The 18653-nt window shown below is 36.0% G+C and overlaps 1 protein-coding gene across 1 annotated transcript in view; it reads left to right on the forward strand.

Annotated features, from left to right (window-relative positions):
- The first annotated feature begins 1970 nt into the window (after window positions 1-1970).
- LOC136847131 (uncharacterized) overlaps window positions 1971-18653 on the forward strand; it is a 25191-nt gene continuing 8508 nt past the window's right edge. The window contains exons 1-10 of the mRNA XM_067118487.1: window positions 1971-2378; window positions 6433-6570; window positions 8362-8577; window positions 11515-11637; window positions 13206-13390; window positions 13983-14078; window positions 15275-15355; window positions 16255-16430; window positions 17645-17863; window positions 18616-18653. The exon at window positions 18616-18653 is cut by the window's right edge and continues 194 nt beyond it. Coding sequence (XP_066974588.1) covers window positions 2322-2378; window positions 6433-6570; window positions 8362-8577; window positions 11515-11637; window positions 13206-13390; window positions 13983-14078; window positions 15275-15355; window positions 16255-16430; window positions 17645-17863; window positions 18616-18653 — 1329 coding nt within the window. The 5' untranslated portion in view covers window positions 1971-2321. The remainder of the gene's footprint in view (window positions 2379-6432; window positions 6571-8361; window positions 8578-11514; window positions 11638-13205; window positions 13391-13982; window positions 14079-15274; window positions 15356-16254; window positions 16431-17644; window positions 17864-18615) is intronic.

The raw sequence follows: 18653 nt of genomic DNA on the forward strand, positions 1-18653 counted from the left end.
GCTAGGTAGTCATATGAGAATATCAATTTTGTTTTCATGTAAATTTTGTTGTACTTGATGCACTAAAGAACCGTCTATTTAACCCAATTTTTGCTGGGATTTCGGGATGGTCATAAATATTTCATATATTCACATATGCGTATTTATGCCTGTTTGTAAAACTTGGACGTAGTCATGTGATTATGAAGAAAGAGAGAGAGAGAGAGAGAGAGAGAGAGAGAGAGAGAGAGAGAGAGAGAGAGAGTCTTGCAAGATGTATAGAAGTTTTAAGAATATTTAAAACGAAACGTTAGAATCTAGAAGCAATGTTTATTAATAAAACCCACGTCACTACACGCGTATTCTTACTTTATGCAGAGAGAGAGAGAGAGAGAGAGAGAGAGAGAGAGAGAGAGAGAGAGAGAGAGATTGCCTTTTACTTAAAAGATCAATACATTATTTAACATTTTACTACTTAACCATTGCCGCTTTCAGGACGTTCCTGTGGATTGTCTTACGACTCGAAGGGAACGCTGCCGTTGCCATAGCAACGGGTTGTTTACAAATAGTGTGCTTCCAAATGGCCGAGTGGTAGTAAGCTCGACGTGGACGGCAGTGCTGTAAAGTCAACCTAAATCTAATAGGAGTGGATTTACTTGCTAAATCAACATAAATAAATCATAGATCACATTAATTATTGGTGAATATCGAAGCAAAACGTGAAGGGACTATGAGTAATCGAGTTAGAAATGGGGCATTCTCGAGTGTGTCATGCGTTCAAAGAATTGCCATCAAAAGTTTTTCCAAGATGGTGTTCTGTTAAGATCATAGTAGGCTACAAAATCCTTCATAGAACTTAAGTTTAATTAAAAGAAGGTCAAATTTATTATCACACGAAAGTGCAAAGGCTAACCTGACGTACCGACGCATTCTTCAACAAATAAGAAAAAAAAATCCGGAAAAAAAAGCTCCTTTACCTAAGACGAATGAAGGATTGCATCAACACACTTTTCAGTGATGAAGTGCTAAAAATAACGCTTTTCTTTCATTCAACATACACCGTAATTCCAGGGACTGAGAGAGAAAGGATGAGGGCTATTTGCTATTTAATCAATACAGAGGGATTTGTCGAGTGCACGTAACTGTGCGTGTGTTTCTGTGTACGTGCGTGCGTGCGTGCGCGCGATCGTCCGCGTGTTTCCTGCTTCAGTTACAGCTGCGTTAGATAATTAACGCTGTGTTTCAATAGTTTATGCAGAGACGCCATCTAATTGTTAGCTAGAAAGAGACATGGCTATTTTTACTATATTTTATTTATTTTATCCCCTCTGGAAAAAAGTGTTAAAAAATGGTCTTGTTGTTGCTGTTAATGACAGATTACTATTATTGCAACTCTATGAAGAGTTTTCTGGATTTTTTTTTTTATCGCAAATATTTTGACATTAGGTTTTAAAACTTCATTTTATTTTGAAACCTAGGAACGTTTTAGCGGAGTCATTTCAGTCTGAAGCCGAAGAATCATTTGCATTTTAAATTAGCTCAGCAAGTTTTTTTCCAACAGTTTCACTTACAAACATTAATGAGGCGGTAGCAATTAATTTAACTTTATTTTTATCAAGTGCACTGGAAGAATGCTCTGAATTTTTTATTTTATTTTTGGAAGTGAACTTTATAACACACAGGCATATATATATATATATATATATATATATATATATATATATATATATATATATATATATATATATATATATATATATATATAATGTGTGTGTGTATGTGTGTGTGTGTCTGTATACACACACACACACACACACACATATATATATATATATATATATATATATATATATATATATATATATATGTATGTATGTATTGCAAATAGGTACATGATACTTAATTGCCTATAGATTTACGTTTGTCTTGCGTGTCTATGAAATTTGTAAATGGCTTCCTAACCCACCTTTAAACCCCCAAAAGGACCCTGTGATACAGTTTTAACCAGTGAAGCTAAGGAGATGGGACTACATGTGAGATGCTGAACACCAGAGTCGCCGCTCAACGCCTCATGACGTCACTGGACAGCAACGATAAGCGGCAGAACTTGAAGGGACTCGGGAGTGCATGATGCGTCCAGTGAAGGCATCTGTGCTTGAGATAAGAAGCACTCTCTTTCAAATATGCGCCTGAGAAGCGAGCGGAATGCGTTCGTGTGTTTGGCTTCGTGAGGGAAGGACGATGAAAGCGGAGAGACACGGCTGCAAGATGAAGTAGGAGCGAGACAGCCATATTCGGATATTTCGAAATCTTCACTGAATCGGCGGCCGTTGGATGCCAAAATGCCCCACACTCCCAGGAAGGCTCTCAAGATCACGACGGAAATTGACATCCATGCGGTAAGAATGAGGGATTACTTTTGTTCGATAATGCATGACTCAGTTTGTGTTCCGTTTTGTAGTAGGTAAAGGGTTCTTGGAATTCGCTAATTGCAAAACAAAATGCCTTTAGAAGACTTTGATATATATATATATATATATATATATATATATATATATATATATATATATATATATATATATGTGTGTGTGTGTGTGTGTCTGTGTGTGTGTGTGTCTGTGTGTGTGTCTGTGTGAAGAATGTTTGAATAAGAAATTTAAATACAAGCACAAATACACATAAATTAATTAATATATGTAATCAGAATTAGTCATATGTTTGAAAGCATTTAATTATTGATGAAAGAAAGAAAACAGTATCTCGGGTATAGAAGAACATAAAAGAAATATTTTGTATTCATTCCTTCAAATGCAATTGCGGACAAAGAAATTTTTATTTTCCATTGCAATAAGAAAGACAAAAAGACTTGAATATCATTGTACTGCATTACCGCATGAACGACAAAATTTACAGACCATTCCGAACAGGTAACATGAAGGATTTGAGGCCCGAACAAAACATTTTCCTTTCCTTTTCTTTGAAACAATTTCCTTTTTAATACAAAGTGGATCGAAAAACAGGCACTTATTCATGAGCAAATGCTCTGTAATAACCGATAAGACCTCTGACTTTAATAGTATAATGAAGCATAATTGCCTTAATGGCTTCCAGCCATACATTACCTGCCCAATTAAATCAAGGCTCGAGTTTGGAGGTATTTTGGGGGTTCGGAAAGTATTGATATTTTTGATAATATTTTTTCCACGGGAACCATATGAGCGGATAATCATAGATATTTTTGCACCGTCCTTAGAGAATGAATCTAAAACAAGTATTAATACTATCAATCACTGTGATTAAGTTGCAACGATAAATATGCCAAACTATTTAACTTTGTCGTGTGTATATGTATTGTTTGAGTCAGGTGGAAGGCCATTTGCTGAGAATAACTTGCCCAAGTGTATGAACAAACACAGTAAATAACAAGCAGTACCTGAAAATGAAGGTAAAATTTTTGTGGTTGTTGTTGTAGATATTAATTTGAATAAACTATTCCTGTGATACAAAATTACCTTCTGGTTTTCAGTATACATTATCTTTTTCTATTTCATGACTTTTAGTTATAAACTTAATTCATTATTAAATTTTAATTAGGTTGAGTTATGCCCCCAAGGCTCAGATGCTTAATCCTCTTAACTTCTTAGAATTTATGTTATGATTTCTTTGTCTGTGTGTTATCTAAACTGCATATTTTAATTATGTTTCAGCATATATTTTTGTGTGAGTACACTGGATTCGTATGTACGTATGTATGTATGTATATGTATGTATGTGTATATATATATACAGTATATATAAATATACTGTATATACATATATATATATATATATATATATATATATATATATATATATATATATATATATATATATATACACATATATATGTATATATATATATATATATATATATATATATATATATATATATATATATATATATATATATATATACGTACAGTACATACATACATTTCCCAGGCATAACCAGGAAGAGGCATAGTTTTCCAAAATGTCTCACAAAATCTGTAACAATTTTAATTATTCTTTGGCATAGGAAGCAAAAGAGCTATTCCATCTTTAAATTGCTGCAAACAGTAATCCAAAAGGACCCCTTGAGGCAATAGGAGCGACTGCAGTCATAAATTTTAATGTGTTATTGGACATTTTGCATTCCTGTTGACAGGTGGATCGTGTTTCGTTATGTTATGAGGTATTTTTTGCTCGATAGCATCTGACAATTAAGTTAAGATTCAGTACTAATGAGACTGCTGTTTCTTACCTCTACTGATTCTGTTATTATTATTATTATTATTATTATTATTATTATTATTATTATTATTATTATTATTATTATTATTATTTGAGGGAGTAGACTTTCTTTTAAGCACGTTCTATTAGAAAAATTACAGCATCAGTGAAATTGATTGTGTATGGTGTCTTTTCAGGTCTTCTCACTATTCTTTTTTCTTCAATGCTGATATCTGCTAAGAGCTGGCCGAGGTACATATTATGTACATCGGGCAGATCTTAGCAGATATCACCCTTGAAGAAAAGAGAACAGTAAGAATTGATGCTGCCATTCCTTTTAACTGAACAAATTGTTATTATTTATTATCATTATTATTTTTTTTTGTCTATCTCAGTCATCCTATTCGACTGGGTGGTATTTATAACGTGGGGTTCCGGGTTACAGCCTGCCGCCTTAGAAGTCCACCACTTTTCCCACGATGTGCGCTGTTTCTAATGTCACGCTCTTCTGCATGAGTCCCTGGGGCTACTTCGGCATCTAGTTTTTCCAGGTTCCTTTTCAAGGATCTTGGGATCGTGCCTGGTGTTCATATGATTATGGGTGCAGTTTCTCATTGGCATATCCTATATCCTTCTTATTTCTATTTTCAGGTCTTGATACTTATCAATTTATTATTATTATTATTATTATTATTATTATTATTATTATTATTATTATTATTATTATTATTGTCCAATAGCTGCCCTTCTTATTACTGTTGATAAGAAGGTATTTGTTTATTCTCATTGTTATCGACAGCTTTTGGTATTAGTGCTATTGCTGCAAGAGGATTTTGTATGAATCATCACTGTTCAAGTATTTGGCAATGTTACTACAACTATTGCACAAATACAGACACTTACGCTTCTAAAATGCTTCAGTCTAAAATCATCATTAATTTTTAGGGCACCTGGTACTGCTAATTATACTGCTATTTCTATTATTAACGACGTGTTTAACCGCTGGTCCCATTTGCCAGTGCGCGGCTACCTACAGCAGTACTCTGACTACAAGTATGCCTAACACACCTGCTGTTAATATTGCCAACGTCATCTTTATTCATAGGTCTGTTACCCAGGTGTTTTGTTTGGCTACCTGTCACTGCTATTACTGGAAATTGACCGCAGCTGCTATTACGACTATTAATGCTGTCTCAGTTCACAGGTCTCTCGTTCAGGAGCGCTATTTTTAATGGTGTACTAACACAGCTGCGGTTACTACGGCTCATGTTGTCTTTTTTTCACAGCTCTCCTCTCCTGGCGTTCCCTAAGGGGGTAGCGCCATCAGGGCACCTCACGTGGTGCACTGTAGGCATTACTAAAGGGGTGTTTGCAGCTTCCTTTCGTCCTCTAGCTGCACCCACTTTTCGGCCTTTCACTTCCCCTTTATTTCTGCAACCTCTCCTCGGATCTTTCCTAGATATGGACCCCCGGGGGTTTTCGGAGGTCGTTATCTACGACTAATATTTCTTGGAGGTCATTATCTTTATGACATTTACAGTCTTTTGCTTATGTTTTTGCGGTAATTCCGAACGGGCTTTTACTGACACGCCGCAAAGGTGGATACACACCGGGTTAAAACCCTTGGGGGTCACTATCTAGGAAAGATCCCTTTCTCTTTGGCCTAAATTCTATATTCAATTCAATTCAGTCTTGCTGCTCAACCTTCCTAACGATTACTTTTTTTCAGCTGTAGGGTTTTCATCCGGTTCCACCCTTATATCCCTGTACTTCATCTCCTTTATTTTCTGGATCCCTTTACCTTGCTGTCCAACCATACCAGCTCCCTCTTGTCACTTTCCTAAGAGCTGAATGGCCCAAATTGCCACAGTGCTCGCTTGGCGGCCTAAATTTCATGGAAGTCAAATCCTGCCTTGGTTTATGGCCTCCTGGTACTGCTTGCTATGATTAATGTCACCATTCTTCACAGGTCTCCTGCCCTGGTGTGTGGCTTCTGGCGCTTCCTGCTGTGGCTGATGTTCTCTTTCTCCATAGGTCTCCTGCCCTGATGCTTGGCTTACTGGTACTACTTGCTATGGCTAACGTCCTCTTTCTCCAGAGGTCTCCTGCCCTGGTTTATGGCTTCCTGGTACTGATTACTATTCTAATTTCATCCTTTTCCACAGGTCTCTTGGCTAAGGCTGACGTCCTCTTTCTCCACAGGTCTCCTGCCCTGGTGTGTGGCTGCCCGGTAGGGGTCGGTGCTCCCTGTCAGTGTGTCTTCTAGGTTTCCACACTCGTACCAACAAGCTTCCTCCGGTCTTCCCTTTGTTATACCACGAGAAATTCAAATTCGAAAGAGTAAGTCGGGGGATTTCGTTGGTTTATGTAGATTAATAATGTTCTTTGTGAACTAAGAAAAAATTCACTGCTTCGAGTTCGAAAGATGAAGTTATGGATTTGTTCTTTGATGGGGATTAATATAATCACGTCTGAACAATGCTTCAGCCCCTAGCTGCAACCCCTTTCATTCCTTTTACTGTACCTCCGTTCATATTCTCTTTCTTGTATCTTTCTTTTCACCCTCTCCTATTAATTGTTTCATAGTACAGCCGCGAGATTTTCCTCCTGTTACACCTTTGAAACCTTTCTATTCTCAATTTCCCTTTTTCACCGCTGAATGACCTCGAAGGTCCCAGCGCTTGGCCTTTGGCCTAAATTCGATCTCCCATTCCATTCCATTCCATGACTGAACTATGAGACATTCAGTCATTCAAGTACAGCTTAGGGGATTTATTCTTGTCTCTTAGTAGAACTAATTCATTCAGTTTCGAAAAATATATATATAAAATCCAGTATCCACTGTTCTCTGTGGATTATTTACGTCTGAACTATACAAAAATCCTTCATTCAATTTGGGAAAATTAAATCAGGGATTTAATTGTATGATGAGGATTAAATTGGTGCTTCTAAACTTTTAAAAAATTCATTAATTCGAGTTCAGTAGAATAAGTTGTCGAATTCATTCTTTAAAGTTGATGGTAAAGGACTGTAATCTAGTTATTGCTTTTGTCATATTTTTTGTAATGTAGGAAGAGGTTACAAAATATAACTATACGTAGAATCCATCATTTTCACATTAATGAACGTCTTTTCTGTGATAAATTCCCGTAGGGGCGTAGTGCCATTAGTGCACCTCATGCGGTGCACTGTAGACAATACTTAAGGTTCTTTGCAGCGTCCCTTCGGCCCCTAGTTACAACCCCTTTCATTCCTTTTGCTGTACCTCCGTTCATATTCTCTTTATTCCATCTTACTTTCCACCCTCTCCTCACAATTGTTTCATAGTGAAACTGCTAGGTTTTCCTCCTGTTACACCTTTCAGTCCTTTTAACTGTCAGTTTCCGTTTCAGCGCTGAATAACCTTATAGGTCCCAGCACTTGGCCTTTAAGTGAGAATTCTATATTCCATTTCATTCATTCCATTTCTGTGATAAATAACCTTATTTCTCCCATAAAATAAAATTTTTTCATTACGTTTTAGCAAGTTGTAACACTTTGTAAAACACTCCTATGTACCGAGATAGAATAAGAAAGAAATTTTGTGTAGGCTGATATAATTTCTATAGGAACCTGGGTTTTAAGCATTTTGAGCATAGAAGACTATTCTAAACAAAAGAATGTATGATTATAGAATACTCTTATAACTCCTCTTCTCTTTTTTGCTTTGCCAGTCCATCTTATATTCTTGAAAAATTTGGATGAGACTGGTAATGGAATTCAGTGCTTAGTTTCATTACTTGATCCTTCTTCGAATTTGTTAACGATGGAATTCATCATTTCTTACTTAGGTCTACGTATTTTCGATAATACCATTTGATGTATCCTATCGTTCACATAATTTTTGAAAGCAGAGAAGTATTTTAAGCTGAATTGTCGGTTAGAGTAATAGTTCGGATAATAAGCGTCCATGCCATAGAGCAGAAGCAAAGAAAAAAACAAAGAATTAAATAAAAGAAAGAAACAGGAGTAAATCTAAACAGAAATATATGAAAATAAATATCAGTGGCCATAAACTCCATCCATGGCGGGAGACTCGGTCCAGAATGCTAAGTAAAGAAACGGTAATTCTCAAATAAACTGACATTCCAGACATTCGTCGGAGTCAACAACCTCAGCGTGCTCGAGAGGGTGCTGGAGGCCGAGACGGTGTACCTGGAATTGGTCCAGGAGGAGACTTCGGGAGAGGCTGTTCTAGCCGTCTTCGAGTCCTCCGTCAGGGACCTCCTCTTCCCGAGACCAGCCGAGCGCCTCTCCTACTCTGGGGTGGATCTCGATCTGCTCATGGAACCTACGAGGGACTTTCCAGTAAGTTGATTTCCTTGACTGGAGGCCTAGGGAGGCCTTTCCAGTAAGTTGGTTGCCTTGATCGGAGACCTGTGACAGATTTTCCATGAGGGTATATTACATAGATAAAACTTACAAAAGACCTTCCAGTAAGTTGATTGCCTTGACTGGAAACCTACGCAGGACTGTCCAGTAAGCTGACTGTTCTAACTTGAAACCTTCGAGGGAATTTCCAGTAAGTTGGTTGTCGTGACTTGGAAACCCACGAAGGACTTTCCATCAAGTTGGTTTCCTTAGCTGGAAACCTACGAAGGACTTTCCAGTAACGTTCTTTATATTGATAAAACCTACGAAGGAAGGACTTTCCAGTAAATTTCTTATATAAGAAATGTACGAAGGATTCTCCATCAAATTTTTATTTTACTATAAACCTGTGAGAACCTTTTTTTTTATTGGAACCTACGAAGGACTTTTTGATATTTTTTTTAATTGGGAGCTGGCGAGAAAACTCCAAGTCACTTTTTATTAACTTGAAAGCTACTAGTTCCTTGTAAGTTAATAATTAATAGGATACCTACAATTTTTTTCAACGGGCAACCGACTAAGTACTCCTTAGTAACTTCTAATTTAACTTGTATTTAATTAGAAACCTTGAACAAAACGTCCTATACGTCTTTTCATTGTAAAACTACGATGGAATATGCAATATTCGTTTAGTTTGAAATTTACCATGGTCGTTCCAGTGAGTTTGTTTTTTCAATGTAACCCTGCGAGTAGCTCCCAAGAATTCGCCTTTAATTAGAAATATTCTCCCCAAAGAAAATTCAGTTTCATGTTTGTTAATTATTGATGCAAAAAATTATTGTATCTTGTTGAAACAGACATTTGAAAATTTAGCAAACAAAATCAGGAGAAGGTAGGTTAAAAAATATGGTATTTTGCATTACCAACCTCACATTTTGTTAATACTCTTGAATTTCTACTGGCAGTTGAAGACGAATGGGAATTCTGTCCAAACATTTCATACTCTTTGCTAAGGGAACCGCAATAAATCATATCTTGCAATGAGCATTCCAGAAATTACTACGAGTATTTTTAGTTTCCCTTGTGATAAAAATTACGTCGTTCAATGCATCTGCTATACCTCTGGTATAATTTGAGTTAATTCTAGGTCTTGTTAATAACGTCCGTGGGGAATTCTCTTGTATAAATGCTAGATTACTGTAATGTTCGTGTAACTTTCTGAATGGTTGGTTGATTTATTAGACAAAAGATATAAACATCATGCAACTCTCAAGCAAGCTTTCATTCTTAAAGAAAGTGTTACCATAATTTCCCACACATGCCACTTGGCAATTTGCCAATAACATTTGTCTGTCGTGAGCCCCTCCATCCATAAAAATTAATACTACCATTTACTACTAAGCTGAAGATCGAGAGTTGCCTTGCTTATTAAGATAATAATTGTGATCTTCGCTTGCAGCTGTGAAAAATATGCACTGCGTCTTAATGTATCTGGAAATTTACGGTTGATGATGAAACTGTCTGCTGTGAAAGAAGAATGTCCAGATGGTGGTTTTTAGGACGCGGCACACACTAAATAAATTAGAGGAATTTATTTCTGGAGATAGAAATTCATTTCTCGGTATAATGTGGTTCGGATTCCACAATAAGCTGGAGGTTCCGTTGCTAGGTAACCAATTGGTTCTTAGCCACGTAAAATAAGTCTAATCCTTCGGGCCAGCCCTCCCTAGGAGAGCTGTTAATCAGCTCAGTGGTCTGGTTAAACTAAGGTATACTTAACTTTAAGTAGTTGATATCTGAAGTATTTACTCACCGTTAGAATATTGGGTGCGATGATCGGTAACCTATAAACATTTTGGAATGGTTAAACTAAGGTATAGTTATTTTTACTTTTTGGCACACACTAAACATTGCAAATTATTTTGTGAATGATTTTTTTTTTGTGGTCATGGTCTTGACAGTTCTGTCCTAAGAATTTACTGTTTTCGGAGTTACGAACTGTTTTAGTCAAACCTTTCTACAAGCAATGAAAAGAACATTTACTCTCCTTAATGAAGGGTCATCAGTCAGCTACGTAACATCTTTGTTTTCATCACATATGACTCTGACTTATGTGGATCTCCAGACACTCTGTAAATTTCCTTGTGGCGTATTATATTTAATACCATTTCTACCCAGAGTGATCTCGTAATAAGTAAATTATATTTTACTTTAGACATTTTCAAGGAGACTTGAAAAGACTAAAATATGATATCTTCTGGAGTTAAAAATGACCAGGGCAGACCCATTTGGTTGATACCAAATGACACTGAAAGTCCGGTTTGTCTCCTGTGTTGGGTTTTAGCCTTAAATACATATATACATACATGCATACTCTGTTGACCCATATACTTAGAATCTCTTGTTGATGGATGTACCACTGATAAATACTAGCTATTTCTATTAAGCTTTTATATATTCGTAATCTAACAGACATACTCACTCACAGTATTTTCTTCACTAGATGATTATAACTATCTGGTAAATTTTAATTTATCTGTAGATGTCCTTATAAACAAATTAAAACTTTTGGATATTTAGAGAAAGAAGGCAATCATTCAGAGAGACCTAACTTCATTCAAGGCACATTTTTTTTCATCATCATCTATTAGGACCTCCCTGCTTAATTGTAGAACAACTTGCCAATTTTGCACCAAAACAGAAAGCTTATTCTCCTCTCGAAGCAATGTGTTGGTGCCAAAATACAACGAAAATCCCCAAAAGAATCATGTTTAATCTTTAGCCACTAGACACTCGTCTATGACTGTTGTGATTACGTTCGTATTCCCAATTACGATTGTTGCAAGTGTTTGGTATAACCCGCCACCTCCGCCCCCTTCCGCTTTCACCCAGTCATTCAATGTCGATAACGCCAAATCGATGTCGAATCCACAGGGCATCATCTCCCCCAAAATAGAAGTGTCGACTCGAACCAGCGTGAGTGAGACTCGAACTCCCCTTCACCAGTGCGAGCAGGACACCGTCAGTTTCGGCCACGCCCAAAATAAGGCTACGAAGGTAAGGGTGGATTACTGTTATATAAGTATTGTTAATATTATTATTAAAGAATACTCATAGTAGCATGAGTCTTGAAATGGGGACACAAATCCACAGTTAGGTATGGGTACAAATATACATTTTTAAATGTATGTATCCATACATAACTGTGGATGTGTTTCTCTAATATTATTGTTACAAAACAGGGGAAATAATTAAGCAAAACTCGCAAAACCTTTAGAGGAATTTCTACACTAACTGGAAACGAACTGAAAAATCTACGAAAAGGTTTTTAAAAACCACACCATTGGAACACTGAGAGCCACAACATTTTATTGCAGTTCAGATCTTTAACCAGAAATCATCCCTGGCTGGAAACTGAAGCTTAGTAAGCTCTCCAAATCACAAAGTCTTTATCGTTTGCAACACTGACCTTTATGTAATATAACAAATTTTTGCTGTTAATTCTCATCTTTAACCAGATATTGTCCCTGACTGAAAACTGAAGATTAGTAAGCTTTCAAAATTTCGTTCTTTATCATTTATAACACTAACCTTTATGTGATGTAACAAATTTTTACTGTTAATTCTCATCTTCAGCCAGAAATTGTTCCTGGATGAAAACTGAAGATTAGTAAGCTCTCAAAATTTCATTCTTTATCATTTATAACACTAACCTTTATGTAATATAACAACTTTTTACTGTTAATTCTCATCTTCAGCCAGAAATTATTCCTGACTGAAAACTGAAGCTTATTAAGCTTTCCAAAGTTCCCAGCTTTTATAATCTGCATCACTGACCTTTGTGTAATATAACAAGTTAATAACCTTATTAATATTATCATTATCCCCAAAAATGTACGTCTGAATGGGACGTGCAAAGAGGAATCAGTGAGAAGGAGCAGAGTAAAAGAGAATGCATGCAGACTCTCGCGCCCTGGATGAGAAGAATGCAGGTTTAGGTATTTCCTGTGGCGTTGAAGGATGGGGTTGCCTGCGGGATTCTTCTCACCTGCCTCTGACCTATTTTGCCTCAGCTGTTTGAATCAGTGTGATTGTATTTGATGTTCATGTAATTTTTCCTTTGTGTTTTGCTATAATACTTTTTTTAACTTGTATTCATTTTATTCATATGAATATCCAAACGTTAGTGGCCATGTGAACGTGTGCCTGTTTTGAGCAGTAATAATAATAATAATAATAATAATAATAATAATAATAATAATAATAATAATAATAATAATAATAATAATAATAATAATAATGATGGAAAGAGAAACCCACAAGATTCCTGGGTTTCTCTTTCCATCTTCAGAAGAAAACTGAAAGAAGTTTTTGTTTGATTCAATAATAATAATAATAATACTAATAATAATAATAATAATAATAATAATAATAATAATAAACAGAAAATTAACATGATATTTACAAGCACAGGTGTAAACAACAAGTAAACAATTCCATTAAATTAGCCCTAATAACAAACATTACTTCTGTAGCAAATGAACGAATGAATAAATACGGAATAAATATATGAATGAATTGTAATATCACCTGAGACCTCAACAGAGACAACGACTCCATTGCAGGCCGTCTACCGCGCGACATCCCCAGATGAAGGAAAAAATCGCGAGGAAGGGACGTCTAGTGAAGGAGTTGGAGGAGGTGGAGGAGGAGGAGGAGGGGGAGGAGGAGGGTGTGGTGGTGGTGGAGGAGGAATGGGTATTGGTGCAGGAGGAGGGGGAGGAGGAGGAGGAGGAGGCGGAGGCGGAGGAATGAGGGGGAATCCTGGCCACGACGACGAGGTCATCTCCTTACAGAGGAGTCCCAGACACGGTGGGTTGTTTCCTGACTTCTTGTCAGTTTCATTCTTGACTTTTTTTTCCTCAATTTTTTGTCCTGTTATCCTGTTCTGTTTGTATTTCACTGGGTTTATCCAGCTTTGTCCCATCCGCACTGATATTGCTTTTCCCCATTTTAAAACGTTCTTTCGAATTTTATGCTGTTTTGTCTCATGCTATTCATATGAATGTACAGAAGTTAATGGCCATTTATGATTGCTGTATATGAACGTGTCCCTATTTTGAATAATAATAATAATAATAATAATAATAATAATAATAATAATAATAATAATAATAATAATAATAATAATAATAATAATAATAATAATAATAATAATATCATCCAATTAAATTTTTACCTTGTTGTATCCCATTTCATATGATAAATCGATTACTTGATAATACTAAAACTATAAGCCTAACTTCAATCCTCCATGGGATGTGATTACGCTAAGCCTACTCAAGACCCAAGCGTTACAATCTCTTAGCCCCTTCTGCAGGAGAGAGCAGTCGTTCGGTGGTCCGAGAGGACGGGCCACGCCCTCGTTTCGTCTACCGACGCCCCGACGACGACCTCCTGTCCAGGATACCTTCGTCGCCTACTCGCAATAACAACAGGTTGGTTTATCGTGCTGAATTATCTTGGGTAGCAAGATAAATATTGTTTTGTTAATATGCACTGGTTTACTAAATTCCAAACACACCTGTAAGCACGTGCTTGGGGGTACATTTGTTACAGGGAATTATTCACGGTTTTCTGAGAATATTATGATACTGTTTTGGTGATAACTATTTTGAGGATATCCATTTTGATAATGTTTTGATGATAACTATTTTGATAACATTTTGATGGTATCTATTTTGATGATTTTTTGATGATATTTTTATGTTAGCTATTTTTTAGCAACTGAACAAAAGTATTATCTGTAATAAACAAAGAGGAAAATAAAAAAAAAGAAATATTTAAAAAATACGACAAGATGTATCTTAACATCAAACAAAACTTGAATATTTCAGATTTATTGCTGATGCCTTATAACATTTCTTTTCTTTATACTGTGTCTGTACGACCTTAAAAAAAAACAAACCGGAATAATTTACCTGTCAAACTATCACTGACTCAGGACCTTTACTCTCTCTCTCTCTCTCTCTCTCTCTCTCTCTCTCTCTCTCTCTCTCTCTGTCTGTCTGTCTGTTTCTCTCTTTAAAACTTCACCCTTTTTAAAAAAGCAATTTACACTCTCTTCAAGCATCATCCTGACTCTCTCTCTCTCTCTCTCTCTCTCTCTCTCTCTCTCTCTCTCTCTCTCTCTCTCTCTCTCTCTCTCTCTCTCTTACATCATTCTTGCACTCTAAAATCAGCAAATAATTTGCGAGCAGAAAATGCAAAAATATATATAACTTTTTTCTCTCTCATGAGGCCGTTCTCTCTCTCTCTCTCTCTCTCTCTCTCTCTCTCTCTCTCTCTCTCTCTCTCTCATCATCATCATCATTCTTGCTTTCTGGAAACAGCAAATAATTTACGAGCAGAAAATGCAAAAATATATTCATCCTTTTTCTCTCTCATGAGGCCGTTTTCTCTCTCTCTCTCTCTCTCTCTCTCTCTCTCTCTCTCTCTCTCTCTTACATCATCATCATTCGTGCTTTCTGAAAACAGCAATTGATTTACTGGCAGAAAATGCAAATACATATTTATCTTCTCTCTCTCTCTCTCTCTCTCTCTCTCTCTCTCTCTCTCTCTCTCTCTCTCTCTCTCTCTCTCTCTCTCTTGTTAATTATTTGTCTCTGTGAACTCTGACATTATTCCCCAACAGGTACGTTGGGATCAAGAGCCGGTACCTTTCCCGGAGCACAGGTAATCTGAGTGACCTTCCCAGGACGTCGATACCGAGCAGGTAAGGACAACTCTGACCTTTGTTTATTTCTAGCTCGAGTGGCTGATTATAGGACAGGTTAATTGACGTAATGCTTGCACGATGGTTTGCATCGATGTTTCGTGTAATGTTAGCCAAATATTACTTTATTGTTATTATTATTATTATAATTCTTCTTCTTTTTATTATTATTATTATTATTATTATTATTATTATTATTATTATTATTATTATTATTACTTATAAAGGTCTCATAATAGCATGAGTCATTAAAATGGTGAAGAAATGCAAAATGATGGTGTAAATATATATAACAAATATATAAGATTTTGTATAGATTTTTAATATACATTTACACCGACATCATTGCAGATTTCTTCACTATTATTATTATTATTATTATTATTATTATTATTATTATTATTATTATTATTATTATTATTATCTTCTTCTGTTGGTAAAGATACACTTCAGTCTCATTTTGTTTATAGAATTGTGAATTGATTGTTAAAAAAACGTGGTCTTGCGTCATCGTTTGAAGTTGGTACAAACCTTTTTATATATCATTAATGTTTTCTTACCATAAGCTGTCCATATCTTTATGAATCATTTATTCACTTGTGTTACGAAAATTTTAGATAATTATTGATTTTACAATTACCTGTTCAGGTAAAAATGTTTTCCTTTTACTGAAATTTTAGATTGTTGAAATGAATTGAATATAGAACTTAGGCCATGTTGAATTGAATTGAATATAGAATTTAGGCCAAAGGCCACGTACTAGGACCAATGAGGTCATTCAGCGCTGAAACGGAAATTGACAGTAAAAGTTTGGAAGGTGCAACAGAAGGAAAACCAGATAATCTTGACTGAATAACTCGATTACAAGTATGATTAATAATTTCATGTCCTTAATCTAGGTACGGCAGTCACAGACATGGAGGAGGAGGGGGAGGAGGAGGGAAGACTTCGAGTGAGACTGACGGCGGAGGCGGAGGTGGAGGAGGAGGTGGAGGGTCACGCCGTTACACTCACCCTCGAAGGAAAGCCAAGGATGACCTGGGTCACAACGCTCATGTGAAACTTGTTGAACCTGGTAATTTTTTTGCATCATTTTTGTGTCCGTTTTCTTTTTTTTTTTGTTAGTTCTTGTTCTTGTTGTTGTTTTTTTTGTTGTTGCTGCACGCAAATTTGTAGCAAAGTATCTCTTATCTACCTACAGCAGTCACACAGATACAAATATACGATATCCTGCAACTTAAAAATGCTAAAAATCTACGTTGCTCAGCAAAATTGAAGCTTACTTAGAATGACACCTGGACTTAGGTAAAGGGTTAAAAAATACTGATCTGAGTTGTTAGAAGAAAAAAAAAATGAAGAACGAACAGAAGACGGAATAGCTAGTATCATTGGTGATGGGAGCAGGTATGGAGAAGTTGCAAATGCTAACGAAATAATGGAAGTTTTAGCTAGTCGACGAAGTTGCCTGAAGTTGATCTTTAGGCAGGTGACGAGACAGTTCCACGAGAACAATAAATTAGATGTTTTATAATAAGTTTTACAACCATTTTACAGTTAATAGTATACTGACAAAAATAAAAGTAAGGAGGATAATGCCTTTTTTGTAGTACATTATGTTTCAGTGAACAAATGTATGTATGTTTAATTTCTGGATTGATTAAGCAAGTCATACATAAAAATGACCGACCTAGGTATATGAAATAGTTGCAGATAAATATAGAGACAGACAGACTCTAAAATTATATTTTAAACAATTTGATTAACAAACCTTCTTTCATACAAAACTGATTGTCACTTTCCTAAGCATGCAATAATGTAAGCTTTAAATGGGTAACTAAAAAGTCAACTTAAATTAGAAATTAGATTTGTAATTGCATTGCAGTGTCTGTTTTGTGAGCATGTTATGAATCATCTGCAAATATATGTGAAGATTTAACCTTTTTGTTTAGACTGCACTGCATATATAAATATATATATATATATATATATATATATATATATATATATATATATATATATATATGTATATATAGATATATTATATATATATTTAGACATATGTATGTGTATATATATATACATACATGTATATATATATAGATTTATTATATATTATAATATATATGTATATATATATATATATATATATATATATATATATATATATATATATATATATATATATATATATATATATATATATATATATTATCTCAGGTATGCTCCTAGCACCTAAGCTCCTGCTGTATGTGTGTCGTATCCTCCACGGAATCCTGGTCTCTCTTTTAGCACGGTGTCCCCACTGCGATGGGGAGCACGGGGCCGAATCTTGCACCACCTGCCGTACCTACCACCGATACTTCCCCCGCCCACCTCGCCCCCGGGCGCACGCCCACGCCTACCACACCAACAGCCCTCACGCCTCGCTGAAGGTCCTTCGTCAGCCCGCCCTGAACGATCTCAGACCGAGGAAGCGATACCTGGCCGATATCGATTCCTTCATGCATGGTAATGGCTCGTGGATTTGCAGTTTCCGTCCATCACTCGAGATTTTAATTTGCTTCTACTAAATCGATGTCTGAAGGTTAAGTTTAATTTGCTTCTGCTAAGTCAAGGTCTATAGGATAAGTTTAATCAGAGCCTGTTAAGTTGGGGTCTACAGATTAAGTTGTTCTGACGTCACGATCTGCACATGCGCAAGAGAGGTCTTATTTCGGGTCGGAGTTGCGATGGTCTCCTTAGCCTATAGACCTAATGCTGAATTTTTTGTGTTTTATAGAGGACGGCCTATATGTTTTAGTGTACATAGGCACTGAATGTCAAACTCTCATTGTGTGCTTTGTTGCCCTGAACTGTTGTTTATAAATATGATAGTTAGTCGAATGTTGTGGCTTGTAGTTATGCTGGATAGGAGCATGGGGCTAGCAGCTTCATCCTAACTAATTAATGAAGCCTGGAAGCATAAAACTCTTTGAAACCACAACCTCTAAGAGGAAAATAAAGATAATTTAAATTGAGGATTCAAAATAAATAATAAATGTTCAGTTACAAATGCATAACCTTATTCATTCATTGATCTTTCCATCCATTCAGTTGTTTGAATTGTCTGTCAATTAAGATGGTTTAACTTGAGTAGTCAGAGAAAATAATACGTATTTTATTACAAATTCATAACCTGTTTATACATTAATCTTTTCATACAACCAAACATTTGAATTGCCTGTCAATCAAAGCCATATTCCCTTCGGCTACTCCTGCAGGAGACAGCGGTCACCCTCCAAGGCGCGCCCGCTCGCTC

The sequence above is a fragment of the Macrobrachium rosenbergii genome, chromosome 16 (assembly GCF_040412425.1).
Source record: "Macrobrachium rosenbergii isolate ZJJX-2024 chromosome 16, ASM4041242v1, whole genome shotgun sequence".
In the NCBI taxonomy this organism is placed as follows: Eukaryota; Metazoa; Arthropoda; class Malacostraca; order Decapoda; family Palaemonidae; genus Macrobrachium; species Macrobrachium rosenbergii.